This window comes from Sinocyclocheilus anshuiensis, unplaced genomic scaffold, assembly GCF_001515605.1.
Source record: "Sinocyclocheilus anshuiensis isolate Anshui unplaced genomic scaffold, SAMN03320099.WGS_v1.1 scaffold267, whole genome shotgun sequence".
Classification (NCBI taxonomy): domain Eukaryota; kingdom Metazoa; phylum Chordata; class Actinopteri; order Cypriniformes; family Cyprinidae; genus Sinocyclocheilus; species Sinocyclocheilus anshuiensis.
Window position 1 is genome coordinate 3,953,800 of NW_015552637.1, and position 20,130 is coordinate 3,973,929.

Consider the following 20,130-nt stretch of genomic DNA (forward strand, 5'->3'; position numbering starts at 1 on the left):
TATATTTTGATACCGATACTGAAATATCTGACACGGTTCCATTACTCATTTTCCACAGTATCTACCGTATATACACCGACACAAGCTGCGTCTCTCTTTCCTCTCCGAGACTCCGACAGCTAGTTTGACGAGAAGGGTCTGGCTGCAGCCTCGCACTTGCACTCTCAGACTTGCACTCTCAGACACTTGCACTTCCACGACGGATTTGCGGGTCTTGTCTTTTTCTTGCAGGACTCTGTATGTTATAGTACTAAATTAGTTTTAATCGTTTAATCACCACCACAGCGTCTTGTCTCCATTGGCAACACGCACCATTTGTGTCGATTGCAAGTGACGTCGCAGGTATCGGAGAGTGCAAGTGGCGATTGCAAGTGACATTGTAATTTAGTTTATTTTTTCTTGTCTTCACCACCTGGCTACTGTTGTAAAATGTTGAGAGATTCAAACAAAAAGTAATCAATAAATAGAACAAAATAAAAAAATAAAAGACTGCAAGTGGCGTCACTAGTGGAAGCGCAAGAGAGTGCAAGTCTGAGAGTGCAAGTCTGAGAGTGCAAGTGCGAGGCTGCAGCTAGATCCTCTTGAGTTTGACACGTATCCGCCTCCTGTCGATTACAGAGTCTGAATATCCGCGCGGGATTGCAGGTATTCCGCATAATTTTAATCATTCCCGCGCAAATGTGGCGAGCGCTTTATTGTAACATGAGGAGGACACAGTCATGCAATCGCAGAAAACTGGATCATGCGAGCTCTCAAATAGGCCTAACTTATGCCTGTCCTCTCACTCTGATATTGCTTGTGTGCAGACTCTGTGCAATTGCGATCTCTCCGTGCTTTTAAAGTAGAAATTATTTCTCTTTGCTCCTGGATTAAACTTTGTCAAAAGTTATCAACCATTCAAAATAGATCCACGCCTGACCGATGAAAATACTGGAAATTTTATTGGCTGTAAGTGAAATGCACCAGAAAGTCTTTCAACAATCAAAGATGGAACTTTAACAATTCAGTGGTCATATTTTGAATATTTGTTTTATAATTGTATTACTGACTGTGTACTCTTTTTTTTTTTTGTAAATTCAGTTCAGTTTGAAATCAAATTTGAAATCAAGCTTCCTTGTGCTGTAAGCTTTTGCAACAAAGTTACCCTATTTTAAAGACAAATACACAGAATGAGCAAATGTTTAAGATTGCGATTTTTGTAATGGTAGTTGATCAATATTTATATGTATGTAAATAAAAGCCTATATTAAAATCTGTTCATCATATAAAGTGAATGTGTCTTTTTAGAAGACTTGGATTAAACCAATTTCAAAGCTTGAAATAATGATTGCCTTGAAAAAATGGATGGACAACTTTTTAAAAAAATATATTAAAATATTTATATGGCAGTATACAGTATGTGTTAGTTTTGCCAATGGTATTGAAAATGATTAGTCGTCATGAAATCAAAAATGACCCTACTTACTTTTTTAGTGCACATTACTAGTCTTGTGGTGAACAATTGAACCATGCAAGTAAATACACTGGAAAAAAAATAGTCTGCCGTCGCTTCCACTCTGGAATGGCGTTCTGGCTCTGATGACGTCAGTTTGACGGCTTGGGGAGAGTCCTCTTGTTAAGTCATGATGTAAAAGGACTGCTCTTTCCAGGTCCATGCCTCTTCTTATTTCACTTGAGAATACTATCTCAACAGCCATTTATGAGCACTATTTAATTAATATTACATATTTAAGCTAAGCATTTAAAAATCTGTTGTGCACACTACAGTCTCCGTGCTCACAGTGTCTCAGACACTAATATTTTAGCTGAATCACTGTCAGACTATCTGGGATTTCAGTATGGAGATAAAGGTTAGGGTTATAATTCAGCATTACATGACATTGTGAGTGTGTATATGCACAGTTTGTTGTTTTTTGGGGGGCGTCTGGCAGAGCGTTAGGACCAGAAGCAGTGAAGCATGATGTCAGATGTAACAAGCAGATATTCTTAACCACTCGTATCCAACCATGAATCTGCTATGAGCAAGAGGTGGAGAGGAGTTGCACCACAACCTTTTCACTTAGAAATACATCACAACACTGAAGTCAGTTGCAACTTCCGGTTCACGGGTACTTTAATATTGATATTTTTCAAGGTATTGAAGTTAGAAATTAACTAAAAAGTGGGTTTTGTACTTTGTCAATAAGATAAAAGTGGGTTTTGTTCAAAGTAGCTATTATCCACATAGATCTTTGATATTAATATTTTTTGGTAATTCATTAAATATCGCCGGCTAGTAACTAGTACTCAGAGTCGTTTTTGAGAGGAGTACTTTGTACTTTTACTTAAGTACTGTTTTGACACCAGTACTTTTACTTGTAATTGAGTATTATTTCAGCAATGTAACAGTACTTGTACTTAAGTACAAATTTTCAGTACTCTTTCCACCACTGCATTTTGAATAGTAGTTCTCAACTGGTTTTGTCTCAGAATCTTTAATTGAACATTCACATTGGATTTTAGATTGATATTGTACGAGGTGACCAAAAACTGTATGAAAGTACGCAAGTAAAACTTTCCATTAGCCACCGCAGAAATCTAATTTATTCACCAGTCCACCTTCTAAAAACGGAATCATCTTTTCAAGCTCCACAATATCCTCCACTTCCTTTGTGACGTATTTGAAGAAAGTGGAGGATGATTCTAGATTTGCTTATGACAGTGAAGTGGTAAACCAGCTCTAATCCTGAGGTTTAATTTCTGTGAAACCTAACCAAAACCACCTCATGACAATGAGAGTGTGCTTGCATATACAGTAGACTGCATTCAGGTTATGGACACAGATAAACACACCACAAAAATTATGGTTCACCACAACAATATAAGCAATCATAATTTAAACTGCAAAAACTTTTATACAAAACTACTAAGAAGTTTAGGCAATTTCCAGTACTTTCACTCTCTCTGATGTGGTCAATTTTTTTTTTTTTTTAACTTTTTCCAACCATGCAACACCTCTTTTCTTCCATGTTTGCAAAAAGATCAAAAACAAAATTCTTGCAAAAAATAAAAATACAAGTATGATGATTAATAGCATCTCTTTCTTCTTTCAATGTTGTGAAAAAATAACCGTAGTTCTGTTCTTACAGCCAGAGTTATTATAGTAACTAAAACTAAAATAGGAATGAAATGTAAAACCATTAAAAACCTTAGTAAACATTAGTTAAAATAAAATATATATACAAAAAACTGTATTTCACATTGCAATCAGGACTGACAATTGTATTCTGATAATAGTTCCTGTTTAATGCCTAAAAAATAACAGTGAGTAGAGGGCGCTGTTGAGTAAATTTTTAACTTTGTAGCTGGTTTCTTCACAATTCTCCCGGTCACATTAAATTTTTCACTGTTTTATCTAGCTTCAGCTGAATAGCTTCTTAAAAACATTTCACATGCGTGAAAAGGATGTGAAAAATAACAAGTCAAAGGCTATAGCTAAATTGTCTAATGCTTGCCTTAATCATGCAAAATCCAAACAAATCTCGTGCTCATCTAAAGGCTTTGAGAAACAGCAGGGTGTCAGTCAGCTGGAGACAGAGAACAGAAAACATTGATACAGGTGTTTTTAGTGTCTTTTAGTTTATTTTAATGTATATTTGACTGATACTGACAATGTTCACATGACCGATAAAAATAAACTCTGGAAATGAAAATAAATCAAGCACATGACAATATCGCAATGTAAATATGATAGCGGGATCTTTTCATGCCTTTTTTAACTAGTTACTCAACACCAAAACAAGTCTGAACAGTAAACTACTTCACGCAGAATGCAACAGTGTAATATTGTATGGATACACTAGCGCTTACAGTAATATTTGGTTACAGGTTTCCATATGAGACTGATTCAGTACACTGCCATTGAAAGCCTTCCCTGGCACACCTACATCCAACATAATTTAATACAATTACTGCCAGGATAAAAAACAATTTACATTAAAATTTTTGGTAATCGATTTATATTAAATTATATTAAAAAGACACATCTGGCATAAAAAATTATATATGGATTTTCACCTTCCTCCTCTGGAGCAGATAGGCAGTGAAAACACAGAAAACCTTCGTATCAGGTTCCTCGTCTTAAAAGAGAAATGGTTCCTCTGATAAACCAGCACATGGGATAAAGGTGGACCGTCTCCTCTGATTGGTTCAGGTCAGGTCAGCAGGTATTTAGCATTCACTGGCCCTTGCTGAAAAACAAAGTAATATCATATTTAAAAATATAGAACTGAATTTACATGTTCATGATATGAAATGCAATAATTTGTGGTCAATACAATACAATAAGTGAGGTCATATTTTTGTATTTTTCATATCAATTTAAAAACATTCTTTCTTTAAATGAATATAAATAATCTATATAAAATCTAATCTTTATTATCCTATTTATTTTATTATGTTTATTATTATTACATTTAAATGTAAATGTTTTTATAAATTAAATGATTTTATTTTTTTTCACTTTTGCATTAAATATATGATATTTAAAGGCGAAAAAACTGAATACAAATAATTTAAATAATTTTATTTTTACCCTTGATATCCACTTATAATATTAAATTTGCATTACTTGTATTTCTGTCGCAATGCCCTAATTCCTAATTTAATCTGTTCATGCTAAATTATCTGTCTGATATCAGAAAGTTGCAGAACTACAAAAGATATATATATATATATGTATATATTTTTAGCAGCTTAAAATAAAATTCAATGGAACATTTTGAGGTCTGAATGTTACAGCATATGTCCATTGGACAATGAACTCTTTGATCTCAAAAGATCAAGGACAATTTGACACCCCTCTGAATAATTTAAACCCCAATTACAAGAAATGTTTGAATTCAATTCTAATTCCTTTATTCTTGACTATAGACAATGAAATACTGAATATATAATAAAATATTTACATAACACATCTTTGTATTCTGTTTCTCCAACCCCATCCTCAGGGATCATGGAGTGGAAATACACCCAAGGGAGAATGTATGACTCATCCTGGAAACCATGTGAGTGGTGGAGACGGGCCAAACGGGCCCACCACTGAGCACAGACCCATTGTATCCCACTGCATCACGGGGGCACTGGCACAGCAATAATTAGCAGATGGATTTCACATGGCCATCAGACCACACAGGTTTATAATGACGTGTTTTATAAGGGAACTTGAGGGGAGAGTGCTGATTTATACCAGCACTGTCTTCATGTTACTGGTTTATTAGTTGTAAACGGCACAGGTAGATGAAGGCGGTCAAACCTGTGTCGTTGAGCATCGCTTGAGCATTACTTCCTGTCCTCCTCCTGTCAAAAGAGAGCTGTGTTGTTAGAGCTACACAATTTCTATACTTTTATGTACATAAAACAAAATAATGTAAAAGTTAAAAATATATACTATTTTATACCTCTTGTCTTGGTTGAATTTGCATCTGCAGTGTCCACCTGTAATAATGGCAAATTATAATTTTAAAAAGAGAGATTCAAAAATATGTCAAGGTCACATTTAACCTCAAAATGCAAAGGGAAAAAACATGAATATAAGCGCACAAGCAAAAGTTATGGCTGTGTATATCAGCATGTCTGCATATTGTCAGTTTGACAGATTATGTCAATAAATAATGCGTGCTTTCCACAGATTCAGGATCTGCTGTTGATAGTTCAAAATATGCATTCAAGCCTCCATTACTAAAACAATTCAATAAATTAGAAGTTAATACTAAGTAAGTTACATTTTATTGACGGTTAAAATAAATACAAATAATTAAACCGTTCTAAACAAAGCCAAAACAGAAACGCTGCAAGAGACACAATAATGGTGTTTTGTTTCTTAATAATTCACTGAAATTGGCTGAATGATTCAAAGAGTGCCTAACGTACATGTTAAAAACAGTATTGCCAGTTAGAATGAATAAAAATAGTTAAATAGATCTAAACAAAGCCAAAAAGGCTTGCTGCAACACACAGTAGTGGTGTTTTTTTTTTTTTTTTAATGATTCTGTGAAATTGGTTGAATGATTCAATGAGTCAATATTATGTAACTTACATTGTAGACACAATATTGACAGTTAACATAAATAAAAATTTTAAATGGTTCTAAACAAAGCCAAAACAATAAAAATACAAGACAGAGTAGCGGTGTTTTGTTTTTTAACGATCCTGTGAAACCGGTTGAAGGATTCAATGACGCACTATTATAGACTGAACTTGATTTCTAACTAAATGAATCGCAGTATTTGAACAAATCAGTTGAGAAAGATATAATGACTCGCTCACAATACACAAAACACGCTCTGTTGTCGCCACCTATTGGTGGAACTATGTAACAATTTAGTACATTCATTTTAGTACAAGATATAAAATAAATATATAAATTAGTGCTTTCAAACGATTAATCGGGATTAATCGCATTCATTTTGTTTACATTATATAGGTATGTGTGCTGTATATATTTATGCATATATAAATACATACAGTATATATTTTGAAAATATTTACGTTTATACATTTATATTCATATTTTATATTATATATAAATATATTTAATTTATAAACAACATATTTTTCTTAAATATATACATGCATGTGTTTGTATTTATATATACATAATAAACATACACAGTATGCACACATATATTATGTAAACAAAAACTTTATTTTGGATGCGATTAATCGTTTGACACCATATAAAAATATATAGGCCTATAAAAGATATATATGACATAAAAGATATATACTATATAGATAATAAAATATAGTATATATCAATACCCTTTTTATAGTGTAGATATACAGTATGTTACTCAGCTTGACTGAACACAGATAAAATCTGAAATTTGTAAAATTGAAAAAGTCAATAACACACTCACTTAGAAGAATAGTGATGCCAATTAGACATAGAACTGCTGCCAAGATCAGACCTCCGACCCGAAGTCTGTGGTAATCTAGTGTGAGACAGAACAATCAAAGAACATTTGAAAGATGATCTTGAGAACTTCTTAAGTATTGTGATGGATTATGGATGGTAGGCTCAAATTAAAAGATGTGTGCAACTAACCAAAAGAGAAGGGGTCATTCTCTGCTGCAAAATCCAAACCAGAAAAAGCATTTAAAAATGCATGTAACGTTGTGTAATAATATTTTATCACAAGGATGAAAACAGAAAAAGAAAGAGCAACAGAAAGAATTGAAATGTGAAATCTCTTACTTGTCTGCTGACCTTCTGCCAACACAAGGGACAAAACTACAAAAGTAATATAGTATATTAGCATAGTATAGCATATTAGCAACATAGTATAGTATATTAGTGTGTGTTCACAGGAGTTTATTATTAGGAGTTATTCATTTATAGTTACTTGTGGTCCATAAACTTAATGCACCTACAATGCATTTACAGTTCACTAAAGCTTAGTAAGACAACAAGCAATATATATTGGTACAAAAACACGTACGTGTCAAGAAAACTAGTGCCAAAGTCTTCATCATGACAGTTTGGATTTACCTGCAATACAAAATTAGGTTTGCCATGAAAAAATAATAACATAGATGCACATGCTCTGTGTTAAATCAAAAATTATTCCAATTTAATATCTTAATGCATGTTGTAGGTCTTATTGTGCATGTTTGATTTATGAGTCTATCATTAGATCTTTCAAGCAAATGTATGAAAGTGTTTTTTTGTTTTTGTTTTTTACCTTGAAATACCAGTTTTAAAACAATTCTGATGATGCAATGACTTCTAAAGAGGCAAAAGGCTTGTTTCTGGGAGCATGTAAATTTGGTAATCTAGTACGAGAATTGCTTTAAGGCAGCAACAAATGCAGCTATCCACTGTAATTACGACAGTGAATTCCACTCACTTAACTGTAGGGGGCTCTAAAGTCACAAAACTACATACAGATGCTTTAATCAAATGTAATAAATTCTTACACCTCTCAAACGACTTTCCTTTTTGCTGATGTCACCAAGCCCTCTTCATTTTTTAATATCTCCACTCCAGACAGTGGACTTTATGATCCATTCATTTTCAAAAGCTCCTCCCAACATTTTTTTTTTCTCACAGAATATCCTTTTTTCTCTCTGACATAAGTCAGATTGACTAATGTAAAATGGATTGTCAATGTGAGCTTTTTCACATTAAAACAAGGAAAATAATACTGTTAGGATCGAAAAGCAGATCATGTATCTGTTGTGTACATAAGAGCTAATTCCCATTATGCTTTGCAATCCACTCTAATCCATTATACTCTAAATATAACATGAATCCCCTTACTGCCTGAATTATTGTCCTCTGCCAGCTTCACATCAACAAAAATGGGGTAAATCAAATTATCACAAACCCTGCCAATGCATCTGATCTGATTAAACATACTGGAGCAACAAATAGCAGCTCTGAGAACACAAAGCAGACCTGGATCAAATTTCAACAGAGGCCTGGAACATCTCGGCAACCAAATGTTCACACACCAAACAAAACAACTGCCAGGAAACGCATCAAGACGCTAAACCCTTTCACATAAAAGACGACCTTTGAGCACATTCTGAAAGTGCTAGGGGTTTACGTGACCTGACAGATGTAGCTAGATGCTGACTTATGTCTACATCGTAATTAAAAGCGCACTGTGGAAACATGCTGGAGCACCATTTGAGCTTAGCTGGGATTTTCCATTTCGTCTCTGAGAGACCAGAGGGAATGCTGGGCCCATCCCTACCAGCATGAGATGATGTAACAATCTCCACCTTCAGCTTCCAACCATGGTGGCAGAGAAGGGGAAAAATAATGGGTTCACCAGAGACATGCTGAGACAAAATAATGTCCAGTATTTCAGGCCTTTAATCAGAGCAGCCTGGGCCAGCATGAGCAGTGAACAAGGCAGCGGTTAATCTAGAGCTTTTCAGAGAGGTTTAATAAATCCCTGTGTCTGTTTTATTCCCTGTTATCTTGACCATGAATGATCTAATTTCCTCCTTCCTGTAAACACGCATGCCACATGTTTTTGAGTGTCATGAACATTTTTTATGGATTCAGTTTATTCATGTAATAGGCAGGCATACTTCATTTGATTAAGCATGGAAGCCTGCAGTTTGTTTATGTAAAACAAGTCAATAGATTCTGCATGCAGAACATGAAATTTGCAAACAGGTGCTTGTCTGATGGTGCATCCATGTTTATTAAAGGAGTAGTGCACCAATTCTGTCATAATTTACCCATTCTCAAATATGGTTCCAAACATTTATGCTGTTATTTGTCTGTGTAACACAAATAGAGGATTTTTAAAGAATCTTCAACCTGCTCTGATGTCTATGCATTGTAGAATTCAGATTTCAGATATAGTTCAAAACTGTTGGCCTGCTACATTTACGTTCATTTTTTGTTCCTTTTTGGGGTTGGCAGACGTGTCACGGTTATTATGAGCTGTCAGCTTTTTGTGAGGATGTTTTGTATCTGCAAGTCTAGACGGCGACACGTGACAGTATTTTGTTCATTGTGAGTGAGTCATTCAGTCATTTTCAACTGATTCGTTCATTTGTCTGGTGTGTCACACCAAAGACTATGGTCACACTTGCAGTTTTGTTTTCTATTCTATTCTATTTGTTTTCTGTTTTCTACAATTGTTTTCTAGTTTGAGACAGACGGTTTGGGTCTTTAGTGTGTTTATTATAGTGACTGTTTCTGTAAGTTGCATAAGTAAACCATCAAGGTGACTTCAAGTGACCGTAATTTGGGTATTATTAGCAAGACACTGAATCATTCTCAACCGAGTCATTCAAAAACAATGATTCATTCAGGTATGTAACGCTGTGCACTTCTTGGAAACACTAATCTACCTGTTTGGATTCGTTTGAAATTATCTTCGGTGACAAAGCAGACAAACTGTCAATATTGTCTAAAATGTGAGATTAACTTTTTATTTAACTGTTGTGTAAATGAAATAATATTACTCACAACCATGTTTGTTTAACATCAGCACGAGTGCTTAAGTTTTGTAGCGTAAAAATAAGACATTCCTTTTTGGAGCGATAGGCCTATTTAAAAACTGATTACTGAAAGATATCAGTCTATTGTTTTAAAATTATTTTTCCAAGAGATTAAAAAAAATCGTAGGCTATGCATGCTCATGACTTTCTGTAATGTCTATTACATCCAGTAGGCTTAAATAACAGATACAGATAGTTCTTTATCCAGTACCAAATTGGCCTGTCAACATAACTTTTTGTTGTGCGATATATTGCCCCAGAAATAATTGCGATAAGCGATATTATTGTCATTTTAAAGACCATTTTATGCCACTGAATATATAATCATAATGTAACAGCATAATAATGCAAGAAGGCCTACACAACAACACAATGACAACAAACTTTTAATTTTTAAGAATATTTAGATCATGGAAATTAAGTATCAAAATATTAGATACCTTGAAAACCTGAATAAATAGTAAATAAACATTTTCTAACAAAAAGTGCAAAGTAACAAGTAGAAAAAAAGAAAAATGCACAAAGAACTTGTATGGAGATTTTTCCATCTACAGATTTTTTCCTGACCTTCTTTTCTCTGTAAATTAAGGGTGCACACTAAAACACAATCACTACTTAGCAGTCAGATGCCTGTATGCACAAAGGCACAGATCCCTAAACGAGACCAAATCTGCAGATTAAACTTTTTTTGTAGCAGCATTTTTTAAATTTGAACTAGCACCTCATGACTACACCACATTATGTACGAGAAGCTGCAAAAGACACAGGCGCAAGGAGAATGTACAAAACATGGTGACATTAATTTTTAAGTTAATATAATGGGCGATATATTGTGTCACCAAAAATTATTGAGGTCATGTACATATAGTGCGCGATAAGTCGATATATTGATTATTGCGACAGACATTTTGGCACCTCATGCCAGGCAGAATCACCCAGGGTGCATGTTGATAATAATGAAAGTCTTGTGATAGGGCATGGTCACGTTGGCTTGCCAGTGTGTGTGTGTGTCATGAGAAAGAATGAGGAATTGTGTCCTAGTGTTTAACATCACTTCCTTGTCTCACATTACAATCCGACCCTCTCGTTTTCAATGTAAATTCAATGTTTCTTTCTTTACTGTTGCCAAAGTTCATTCTACTAACAATACTGTCTCTTAGCCCTTTTGGCTCCTCACTTGAAACATTAAATCCTCATTCAGGAAATGAGAAATTTAAACAAGACAGACCCCCCCCCCCCAATCCTATAAGTAATAAGTATTCAATTTTGCTCAAATTGTGCACTGGAAAAAAAACAGTTTTACAAACTTCTAAAACACTCCTAAATCAAACTATTTCATTGAAAAGCAAAATTAAAGATATTATTGTTTTCTGAAAAATGCAACATGTGAGTTTACTCTTAAAACAAGAAAAAATGTAACTGGGGTAAGAAAAATAAACATAATTCTAAGTCAAAACAAGATTATCTTTCTTACCCCACTGACATTTATTTTTTCTTGTCTAAAGAAAGTTTATTTTACTTAATTTTGATATTTTACTGAAAATACTTAATTTATTAAAAATTACTTAATTTTCCTACTTTAATAAATGTCTTTATTTAGGCATTTTTAGACAGTTATGGAAAACATGACAAAAAATGCTAAGAATTCGTTTTTTGGGGTTTTTTTAAGTGTGAAAGGTGTTTTACTATTTTTAAGTGATCTAACTTATGATTGTGTGCTTCTGACTTGTTCCAGTGGGTAACCACCTAGCAACAACCCCGAACACCCTAGAGACCTTCAACTACATGGCAACTTGCTAAACAACATTCAAAACACCTTTGCAACATCCTGGAAACCCTAGCATCACGATGGTGAGTTGAATAATGTGCAAAAACATCTGTCTAGATGATAGTTTACTAGCAAACTTTAATAAATAGATACTTAATGCCAGTCCTACACTTCTCTCTCCTAATTGTAGTTTAGATTTTTAGGTCATGTCAACTACTGGTTTCTTGACCAAAGTCAACCTAAAAGCAGTTATTTATAGTATCGCAATGTATTGAGGCTATATAATGTAGCTAAATGCTGAATGACTTTAAAAACCTTTTGGAGTTTGAGGTTAACTAATGCCGAGTTCACACTGCACGATATTAGCCCGATTTTTCACTCGCCGACAGGTTGTGAAATCGCCGACAAATGCCCGACATCGGAGGCAAATCGGTGCTCGTTCACGCGAGTGACAAACACACAGTGTGAATTATCAAAGAAAATCGTGCAGTGTGAACTCGGCATTAGGTTAAAAACGTTTGGATCTGTCTCATAAATACTGGTGTGAGCAGCAAATTGTGCGTTTGATTGGCTGGAGAGGTGATCAATCTTCATCTGATGGACACGCCTCCTTCTCTGCACTAATTTGATCAGACTAGTAATTATTGCGAGCAGCTGCTAGTGTGAAGGTCAGTTTTAAAGTCTATTTTTCTGGGGTGAGAGAGTTACGTTAAAGTAGCTGCATATATAAAAATCTATAAAATAGTGGAAATATTTTCACTCAGTCAAATTAAACTGTAAAGAGAAAACAAAATACAAAAATGCATGTAATAAGGGTGATATATATATATATATATATATATATAGTGTGTGTGTGTGAGTGGTCAGTGCAGTGTAGTTAAGTCACATTTGTTCTCACCTACTTTTTTCCAAACACCCCAACTCCATATAAGACAACTTGACACAATCGCATGGCACAAAAAGGATGCAAGCCATGTACACAGGAATCCAGACTGCAGCTATATTAAGAACAAAATTCCACTCCTGAGAACAGGCTGTGAGCTCTGAAGTATAGTATGATTATACACTCCAGCACAAACACGCTGACAGATGCCCTTTAGTAACACAAGCACTTTAAAATGGAGTAAAACCATCTAGTTCAGCAGTTTTCACAGATTCACCTCTCCAGAAAACTCCAAAAAACTGAAGTTTACTTCATCTGTTTGCCGGCCATGTGCTCAGAGTGACGTAGGAAGAAACAAGACATTCTGTTGAAATTAATCATCGTTCCAAAAACCACAATCCCGCCCTTTCCAGTGATTAAAGTAGTGCTGTCTTTGTGCTCCCTTCAGCTAACAAACATCTGTTTCCATGAGCAGATCATGCCAATACTTAAATCTTTGCCCATTGCAAATACATTTTAGGCCATTTTCAGTTAAAGACATGGCCATGACCATCTAAATGTAACCCTTTCACACTTCACTTTTTCTCTTTTTTGTCATGGAAAACTGGAACGCTGGACTCTGATTATAAAAGCTAAGAGGTTAACCAAACAAAACATGCTTTGAGACAGATGTTGGGCCATCATGGTGCATCTCAAACTTAAAACAAGATGTAAGATGTGTTTACTTCATTGAAGGACTGGATGTGTTTAATACACAGCCAGATCATGATTTAGCCTCCAAGATCTATACTCTTAAAAATAAAGCTTCCTAAAATGGGGTTTGCAGCGATGCAGTAGAAGAAACATTTTGGCTTCCTCGAACCTTTCAAATAATTTTTTTTTTAGTATAAAGAACATTTTATTAATTTAAATAACCTTTTTCCACTATAAAGAACTTTTCATGCAATTGAAATGTTCCATGGATTTTAATGGTTCTTCCTGGAATCGTATGCCAATAAAGAACCTTTGTTTTTAAGAGTGAACTCACTAAACTTGGTCAATTCGGCAAAGAATTCAAGTGCCTGTGATCTTTAAAAGTTGCAGTGATCCAGGACGCAGTGTAAAGCTGCATGACATTCCAGTTTCCAAATCACTGGAGGAAAACCACCTCATACAGTGAGGTCCAAAAGCCTGAGATCACATTGAAAAGCTGGATTTTGTTGTTACTAAAACCAGCAAATAAATGCCAAATTGATTTTTTTTTTCTTCCCAGTTTCTCGGTTAAGCAAGATGTTCTTGCATCATACTGGAGAATATGATTATCATATTTTGCATGCAGCTCCAGTGCTGCTGTCATTAAAGCAAAAGGTAGAGGAGCCAAATACTATGAAATGTATATATTTTTTGTTAAGTTTGTTATGCGGACAACATGTAATTTGTAAAATAAAATTTGTATTAAATTAGAATATTGCATAAACGTAGAGGTCTGAGATTTTTGGACACCACTGTGCTACTCAGATAATGTCTGATTATCTATCTATATGTTTTTTTTTATCTTAAGTTTTTAGAATAGAAACTTATTAGATGCTAATAAGTTATTATTATTAAATACTTGTTAGTACTTTCATTTGTAATGTTAAACAGACTATCAGCAGGATACAAAGATTCCCCATTATACACCACGTAAAGTATGAACACAAAACACCTTAAAATAGCCTAATTATCATATTTTAATATACAGTGAACTTGACCATCAATCTGCCGTAACATATGTTTCACTGTATAAACATTAAAATGGTATCAGAACTGATTACTCACCCTTTTCAAGGAGAAGGAAAGTGAAATGTTTAGGTTTGAAATGTGGTTGTGAAGGAACCACCCGTAAAGATCTGATCTAGACAGACTGAAGCCAACACCCTACACCATCCACTCAACAGGTTGGCTCAGTCCTGAGTGGGTTGAGTTTTGAATGAAGGATCTTTTGTCTGGGAGAGCAACTCTGATCGTTTTTAGTTTGTCATGCACGCTCAGGCTGAATTTATTCTGATGGGGAGTGAACACAATGATACAACAGAAGTAGAGGAATAGAACTCTCTAAGAAAATTTTGTAAAAATATGTTAATGTAAAGGAGTTTTCAGTATTGATTTTTCACAGGTGTTTTACTTTAAACTACACATTATATTGTGTTTTGTTGTATGGTTGGAGGAAATGTGTGTAAACTTAATGGAAAAGTTACTGGTGATTTTATGCCTGGACATGATCATTCTATGGATTTCAATGTATGCAACATTGAGAAACAAGTCAAATAAATATAAAAATTAAGCACTTTTATGTATTTATTTATTTAAAATGTTCCCTCTGTTTTAATAACGCATTTCAGCATTTTATTGTACTTTTATTGTATTGATTCCTACTGTAAAAAAAAAAAAAGACATTTGACTTTCATCTTGCACAAGGCCAGCCAGTGTTTGAACATCTCTCATCCAAAAAATAAATTCAGGCATAAAAAAATGACAACACATGCAATTTTGCAGGCCCATAACTGAGAATCTTTATTAAAGCGCCACTTTGAGAGATTGCTGAAATTTATAGAATAATTCTACAAATTAAAAATAACAGCAGCTCAGTTTTTTGGGGCAGGGACTGTGATTAATGCATAAATGAAATGGTTGAAAAATATTGAAATAATAGAAAATCTACAATTAAAAATAAAGTACAGGTGAGAAGTGGAGCTAGTTAGCCATTTCTAGACAGAAAGCAAAAACAGTCTTCTACTCAGTCAAAAATCCAATGGAAAGTTTCAGCAGATAAAGTCCCTGATCTTTAGATTTTGCTTGCGTCTTCATCATCCCTATGCAGAGATGCAGTTATTATAGCATTTTTCTCTCTTAATCATAAATAATATTTTGATTTCAAAATGTACATGATTTTATGTGAACATGACAGTGAGATCAGGTGACCTACTTTCTTTTTGGTTTGCACTGCCCCCCTGTGAAGAGAACAATCTGTTACTCTTTCTGCATATAATGTCAAACATAAGGTTTTCATTAGGTAGAAAATGCATGTGTAAAAATTCAGAGCTACTTACAACACAGAACTCCAACCCCTCCGGCAACAAGCAGGGCTGTGAAGATCAAACCCCCGATCCTCAGCGCCTCATAGTCTAAAAACAGAAGCATTTTAAGACTGTTTAATCTAGCTTAAAATACTTTCAAAATGATATATTATTATAAATGTATTATATTTATACATTTATATATTTATTATAAAATATATATAATAAATGTTATATTATTAGGATCTCCTGAGCATCTGCCTCAGAGTACTTACTGTAAACGAAAGGATCTGCAAAGACAAAAAAATGAGAAAAGTTAGATTGCTCTTGAAAACAAGACAAAAATGATGCCAGAAAATTAATGTTCTTAACGCATGAGACGGATAGGCTTAAAAGTTGATTAGCGTTAACGTTGAATAAAAACAAACAAACAAACTCTTCTGCCTTACTTGCTTCAGCTTGACCGAAGAGTGCCAAGAAGACTGTAAATGAAAATAAAAATGTGTGAAAAATCATACACAAAGAAGAAAATACTATGACATGACCAAACTAATAAACCATCAGACATTTGGAGAAAAGGTAATGCACTCAAAATATTCCAGTAATTTTTCAAGGTTTAGAGAAAAAAATATATTTTGTTCTGTAAAACAAATAAGCTATTTAAGTTAAAAAACAAAACCTTGATTTCTGTATATCATAACATATAATGTGTACATATATTGTAATGAGAACTTAATTTTGTTTTTAATAATTTACAAAAAAGCTATTATTTTTTCTTCCATCAAATCATTAAGTCCTAGTATACTGTAAATGTGGATAGAAAGTCTTTGAAGGCTTGACCTTCAGGCCCAAGGGCACAGATCTGTCTGTGACCTTTACTGTGTACATAAATTGTCATTACTTGCCTGTAAGAAGAACTAGTTCTGTGAGCTGGCTCATTTTTACCCCTCCTGATCAAAGACACACACATACACTAAATCAGACAATATATTTTTGTCTTACAGAAATAGTTTACTCAAAAATGTACGACAGTTTACTGAAAATGCTGTCATTTATTCACCCTCATGTCATTTGAAACCCAATATAATGACAATAAATGAGGACTGGTGTTCCAAAATGACAAAAAGCACCCTAAATGAATCTTAAAAGTGATTCATATGAATTGTCTAAGTCATCTGAAGCCATTCTGAAGCTGCACTAGCTCTCTCTGGTGCAAGTTCATAGCAATGTCATACGTAACCATGTTCAATATGTGAACAAATCTTTTGAGTCATATCTTTTTAACAAATCAGTTGATTCCAATCACACAACAGTTCTTGAATCAGTCTGATTTAGTTCTCTTAAACTCACTAACTGAATCATCTGGTCAGCACACTGAAGTGGTAGATTATAAGTGAATGACGACTTAAATTTAGGTCTATTTCTTACATAAAGCTTTCATATGACTTAAGAAAACTGTCCACAAGTCATACAGACTACCTTATGATGCTTTTGTGCATCATCTTGGAGCTTGCAGCTCCAGTCCCCAATTAAGCTTCATTATATCATTATAAGTGTCCAAGATTTTTTCTTTTTAAACACCAAAAAATAAAGTCATACAGGTTTGGAACATCACGAGAGTGAGGAAATGATGACAAAAACCCCTCATTTTCCCCCTTAAACATATTAAACAGATTTATTTTGAAATAATTTATCAGTATACATCAGCATAATGTCTGGTAATAATGTTGGCTACTTGCAGCACATATAATTAGATGGAATATGCTCTGTTCCCATGTACAGGTCAACAGTGAGATGCGGCCTACGAGACGAGGAATGTTTGTTAAGAAACTCCAGCTGTAAGTGCAGCTGAGAGAAAACAGCACTCGTGTTTTGAAAGTAAACAGAAAACGTGGGTCGACGCAGTCGGGACGCAGCACGTTCCAGGACACTGCTGGTGTACCCTTGAATGCCTGGAGGTGTTTTGGAAAGTTTGCCCTCCCACCACCTCTGGTTATAGAATCGTCTCGAAATGCTTTGGATTTGTAGCTCAGCGCTTTCTCCATCTCACTGACCACACATGGGCCCTGAAGTCTGGATGCCATTTTTATGACATTGTTCTCACCCTCAAGTTGTTCCAAACCTGTATGAGTTTCTCTCTTCTGTTGAGCACAAAATATATTTTGAATATTGTTGATAACCAAACAGTTGCTGGTGGCCATTGACTTCCATTGTTTTTTTTTTTTCTCCATAGTCCAGACGTCAGTGGCTCCAGCAACTGTTTGGTTATCAACAGTCTTTAAAATATCTTCTTATGTGTTTAACAGAAGAAAGAAGCTCATATAGGCTTGGAACAACTTGAGGGTGAGTAAATGATGACAGAATTTTCATTTTTGCTTTTAAACAAGGCTTTATTACTACTCATTATCCTTTTAAACTGCTCATTATCATTTTAAACAAGGCTTTCTAGGGAATATTTACAGGACTTTCGTGTAAAACAGTTCTTGAAAAGTCCACATATCCAAAATGGCAGGTGTGAGGTCACCTTCATCTATCGACCTGATTCTAAGACAGAATCTTTATCTATTCCCTGTTAATTTTTACTTAAAAGAACAACTCCGAGCTCGGATTATGTATTAAATTACAAACGGCAATGAATCAAACATTAATGAAGATTATCTAAAGATCCACACTGGCATTCATGATAAGTAAATACTATTAACGGAAGTCGTTTTTCATTGCATCATTCCCATGTCACATTTAGCACAATCCAATTTATCAAAAGACCCTGATCTTACCTTAGTAGAGGAACTGATGGCTCTCTGAGCAGTAGATGTTGGATGAGGCTCCTCAGGTGGGCTGATCTCACAACCTTTCTGTCTTTTCTATAACCTTTAAAGAAAACTCCTCCTCACTGTATACACATAAACACAGCACAGCATATCAGATCGATGCATGTAGGGTGTGTGCATCATCACGTCATCATGTCCACTGTTTAGCCCAAAACATGACCTGCTTGTTGATGAATTACACACAGCTTAAAAGTTGTTTAAGATGGAGGCTGACATGAGTACACCTACAAATCAGTGTCTTTTAAATGTTCTTTACTATTGGCATTAAAGCTGATGTCCTTTACCCAACAGTCACCAGTAATGTGACACTGTGGGCAGAAGTGAGCATCACTCTGAAGGGCAGAGCACATTATGTGAACACTTTGAAGGGTGCAAGGCATTACTGTCTCTCTGTTTGGTTCAAACTATTCAAAGACATACATCATTGGCCCTTGATTTTGAATTAGAATGTTACCTTGATAAGTAAGCAGCTAAATTAATGTTTAGACAAATGTTTTAAAAACCAAAAAAACACAGGAAAAAATTTAGGAATATAAAAAATTATAATAATAGTTATACAATAGATATTTATATATAAAATACATATTATATATTGTATAATATAATAATAATATGCATGTGTGTAGAGAGACAAGATATATGTGAGATTTTTTTACATTTCTAAAGAAATTTTGTTATTACATTTATGGAGAAAAAAAAAAGAATATTGAAAATATTGTAATAAGAATTATATGACCTATATCTATATAAAATAGTTTTTACAATATATATATATATATATATATATATATATATATATATACAGTGCCCTCCATAAGAATTGGAACAGTAAAGACAAAATTGCTCTGCTTGCTGTGGAGTCATGAAATTTGCAAATATGATTAAAAGATGAATATGAAACAAAACTACAGAATGTCACATTTTATTATGTTTCAACACATTGATGTTTTACCAAATAAAAAGGACAGCACTTTTAGAATTCATCCCACTATCTGATGTGAGCATAAGTATTGGGACAGATGAACTTAAGGCAGATGTAAAAGATTAAAAGCTATTATTTCTCTGCAATCAGAGAAGTGAGTCCAGTAATGTGACACTGTGGGCAGAAGTGAGCATCACTCTGAAGGGCAGAGCACATTATGTGAACACTTTGAAGGGTGCAAGGCATTACTGTCTCTCTGTTTGGTTCAAACTATTCAAAGACATACATCATTGGCCCTTGATTTTGAATTAGAATGTTACCTTGATAAGTAAGCAGCTAAATTAATGTTTAGACAAATGTTTTAAAAACCAAAAAAACACAGGAAAAAATTTAGGAATATAAAAAATTATAATAATAGTTATACAATAGATATTTATATATAAAATACATATTATATATTGTATAATATAATAATAATATGCATGTGTGTAGAGAGACAAGATATATGTGAGATTTTTTTACATTTCTAAAGAAATTTTGTTATTACATTTATGGAGAAAAAAAAAAGAATATTGAAAATATTGTAATAAGAATTATATGACCTATATCTATATAAAATAGTTTTTACAATATATATATATATATATATATATATATATATATATATACAGTGCCCTCCATAA

The 20,130-nt window shown here is 34.0% G+C and overlaps 2 protein-coding genes across 2 annotated transcripts; both read right to left on the bottom strand.

Annotated features, from left to right (window-relative positions):
* Positions 1 to 3,601: 3,601 nt before the first annotated feature.
* Positions 3,602 to 14,587, bottom strand: LOC107666846 (phospholemman-like). Its single transcript, XM_016458340.1, has 8 exons — positions 14,457 to 14,587; positions 7,482 to 7,531; positions 7,238 to 7,273; positions 7,088 to 7,111; positions 6,900 to 6,974; positions 5,439 to 5,475; positions 5,294 to 5,337; positions 3,602 to 4,229 (listed from the first exon to the last, which is right to left on the bottom strand). The coding sequence occupies exons 2-8, from the start codon at positions 7,513 to 7,515 to the stop codon at positions 4,210 to 4,212; spliced, it is 270 nt and encodes an 89-aa protein (XP_016313826.1). The 5' UTR covers positions 7,516 to 7,531; positions 14,457 to 14,587; the 3' UTR covers positions 3,602 to 4,209.
* A 587-nt stretch (positions 14,588 to 15,174) lies between these two features.
* Positions 15,175 to 18,518, bottom strand: LOC107666847 (FXYD domain-containing ion transport regulator 11-like). The gene is made up of 7 exons (XM_016458341.1): positions 18,472 to 18,518; positions 16,600 to 16,644; positions 16,144 to 16,176; positions 15,970 to 15,984; positions 15,728 to 15,802; positions 15,604 to 15,628; positions 15,175 to 15,490 (listed from the first exon to the last, which is right to left on the bottom strand). Exons 2-7 carry the CDS (start codon positions 16,631 to 16,633, stop codon positions 15,463 to 15,465), a joined length of 210 nt encoding a protein of 69 aa, XP_016313827.1. The 5' UTR covers positions 16,634 to 16,644; positions 18,472 to 18,518; the 3' UTR covers positions 15,175 to 15,462.
* Between the last annotated feature and the right edge of the window lie 1,612 nt (positions 18,519 to 20,130).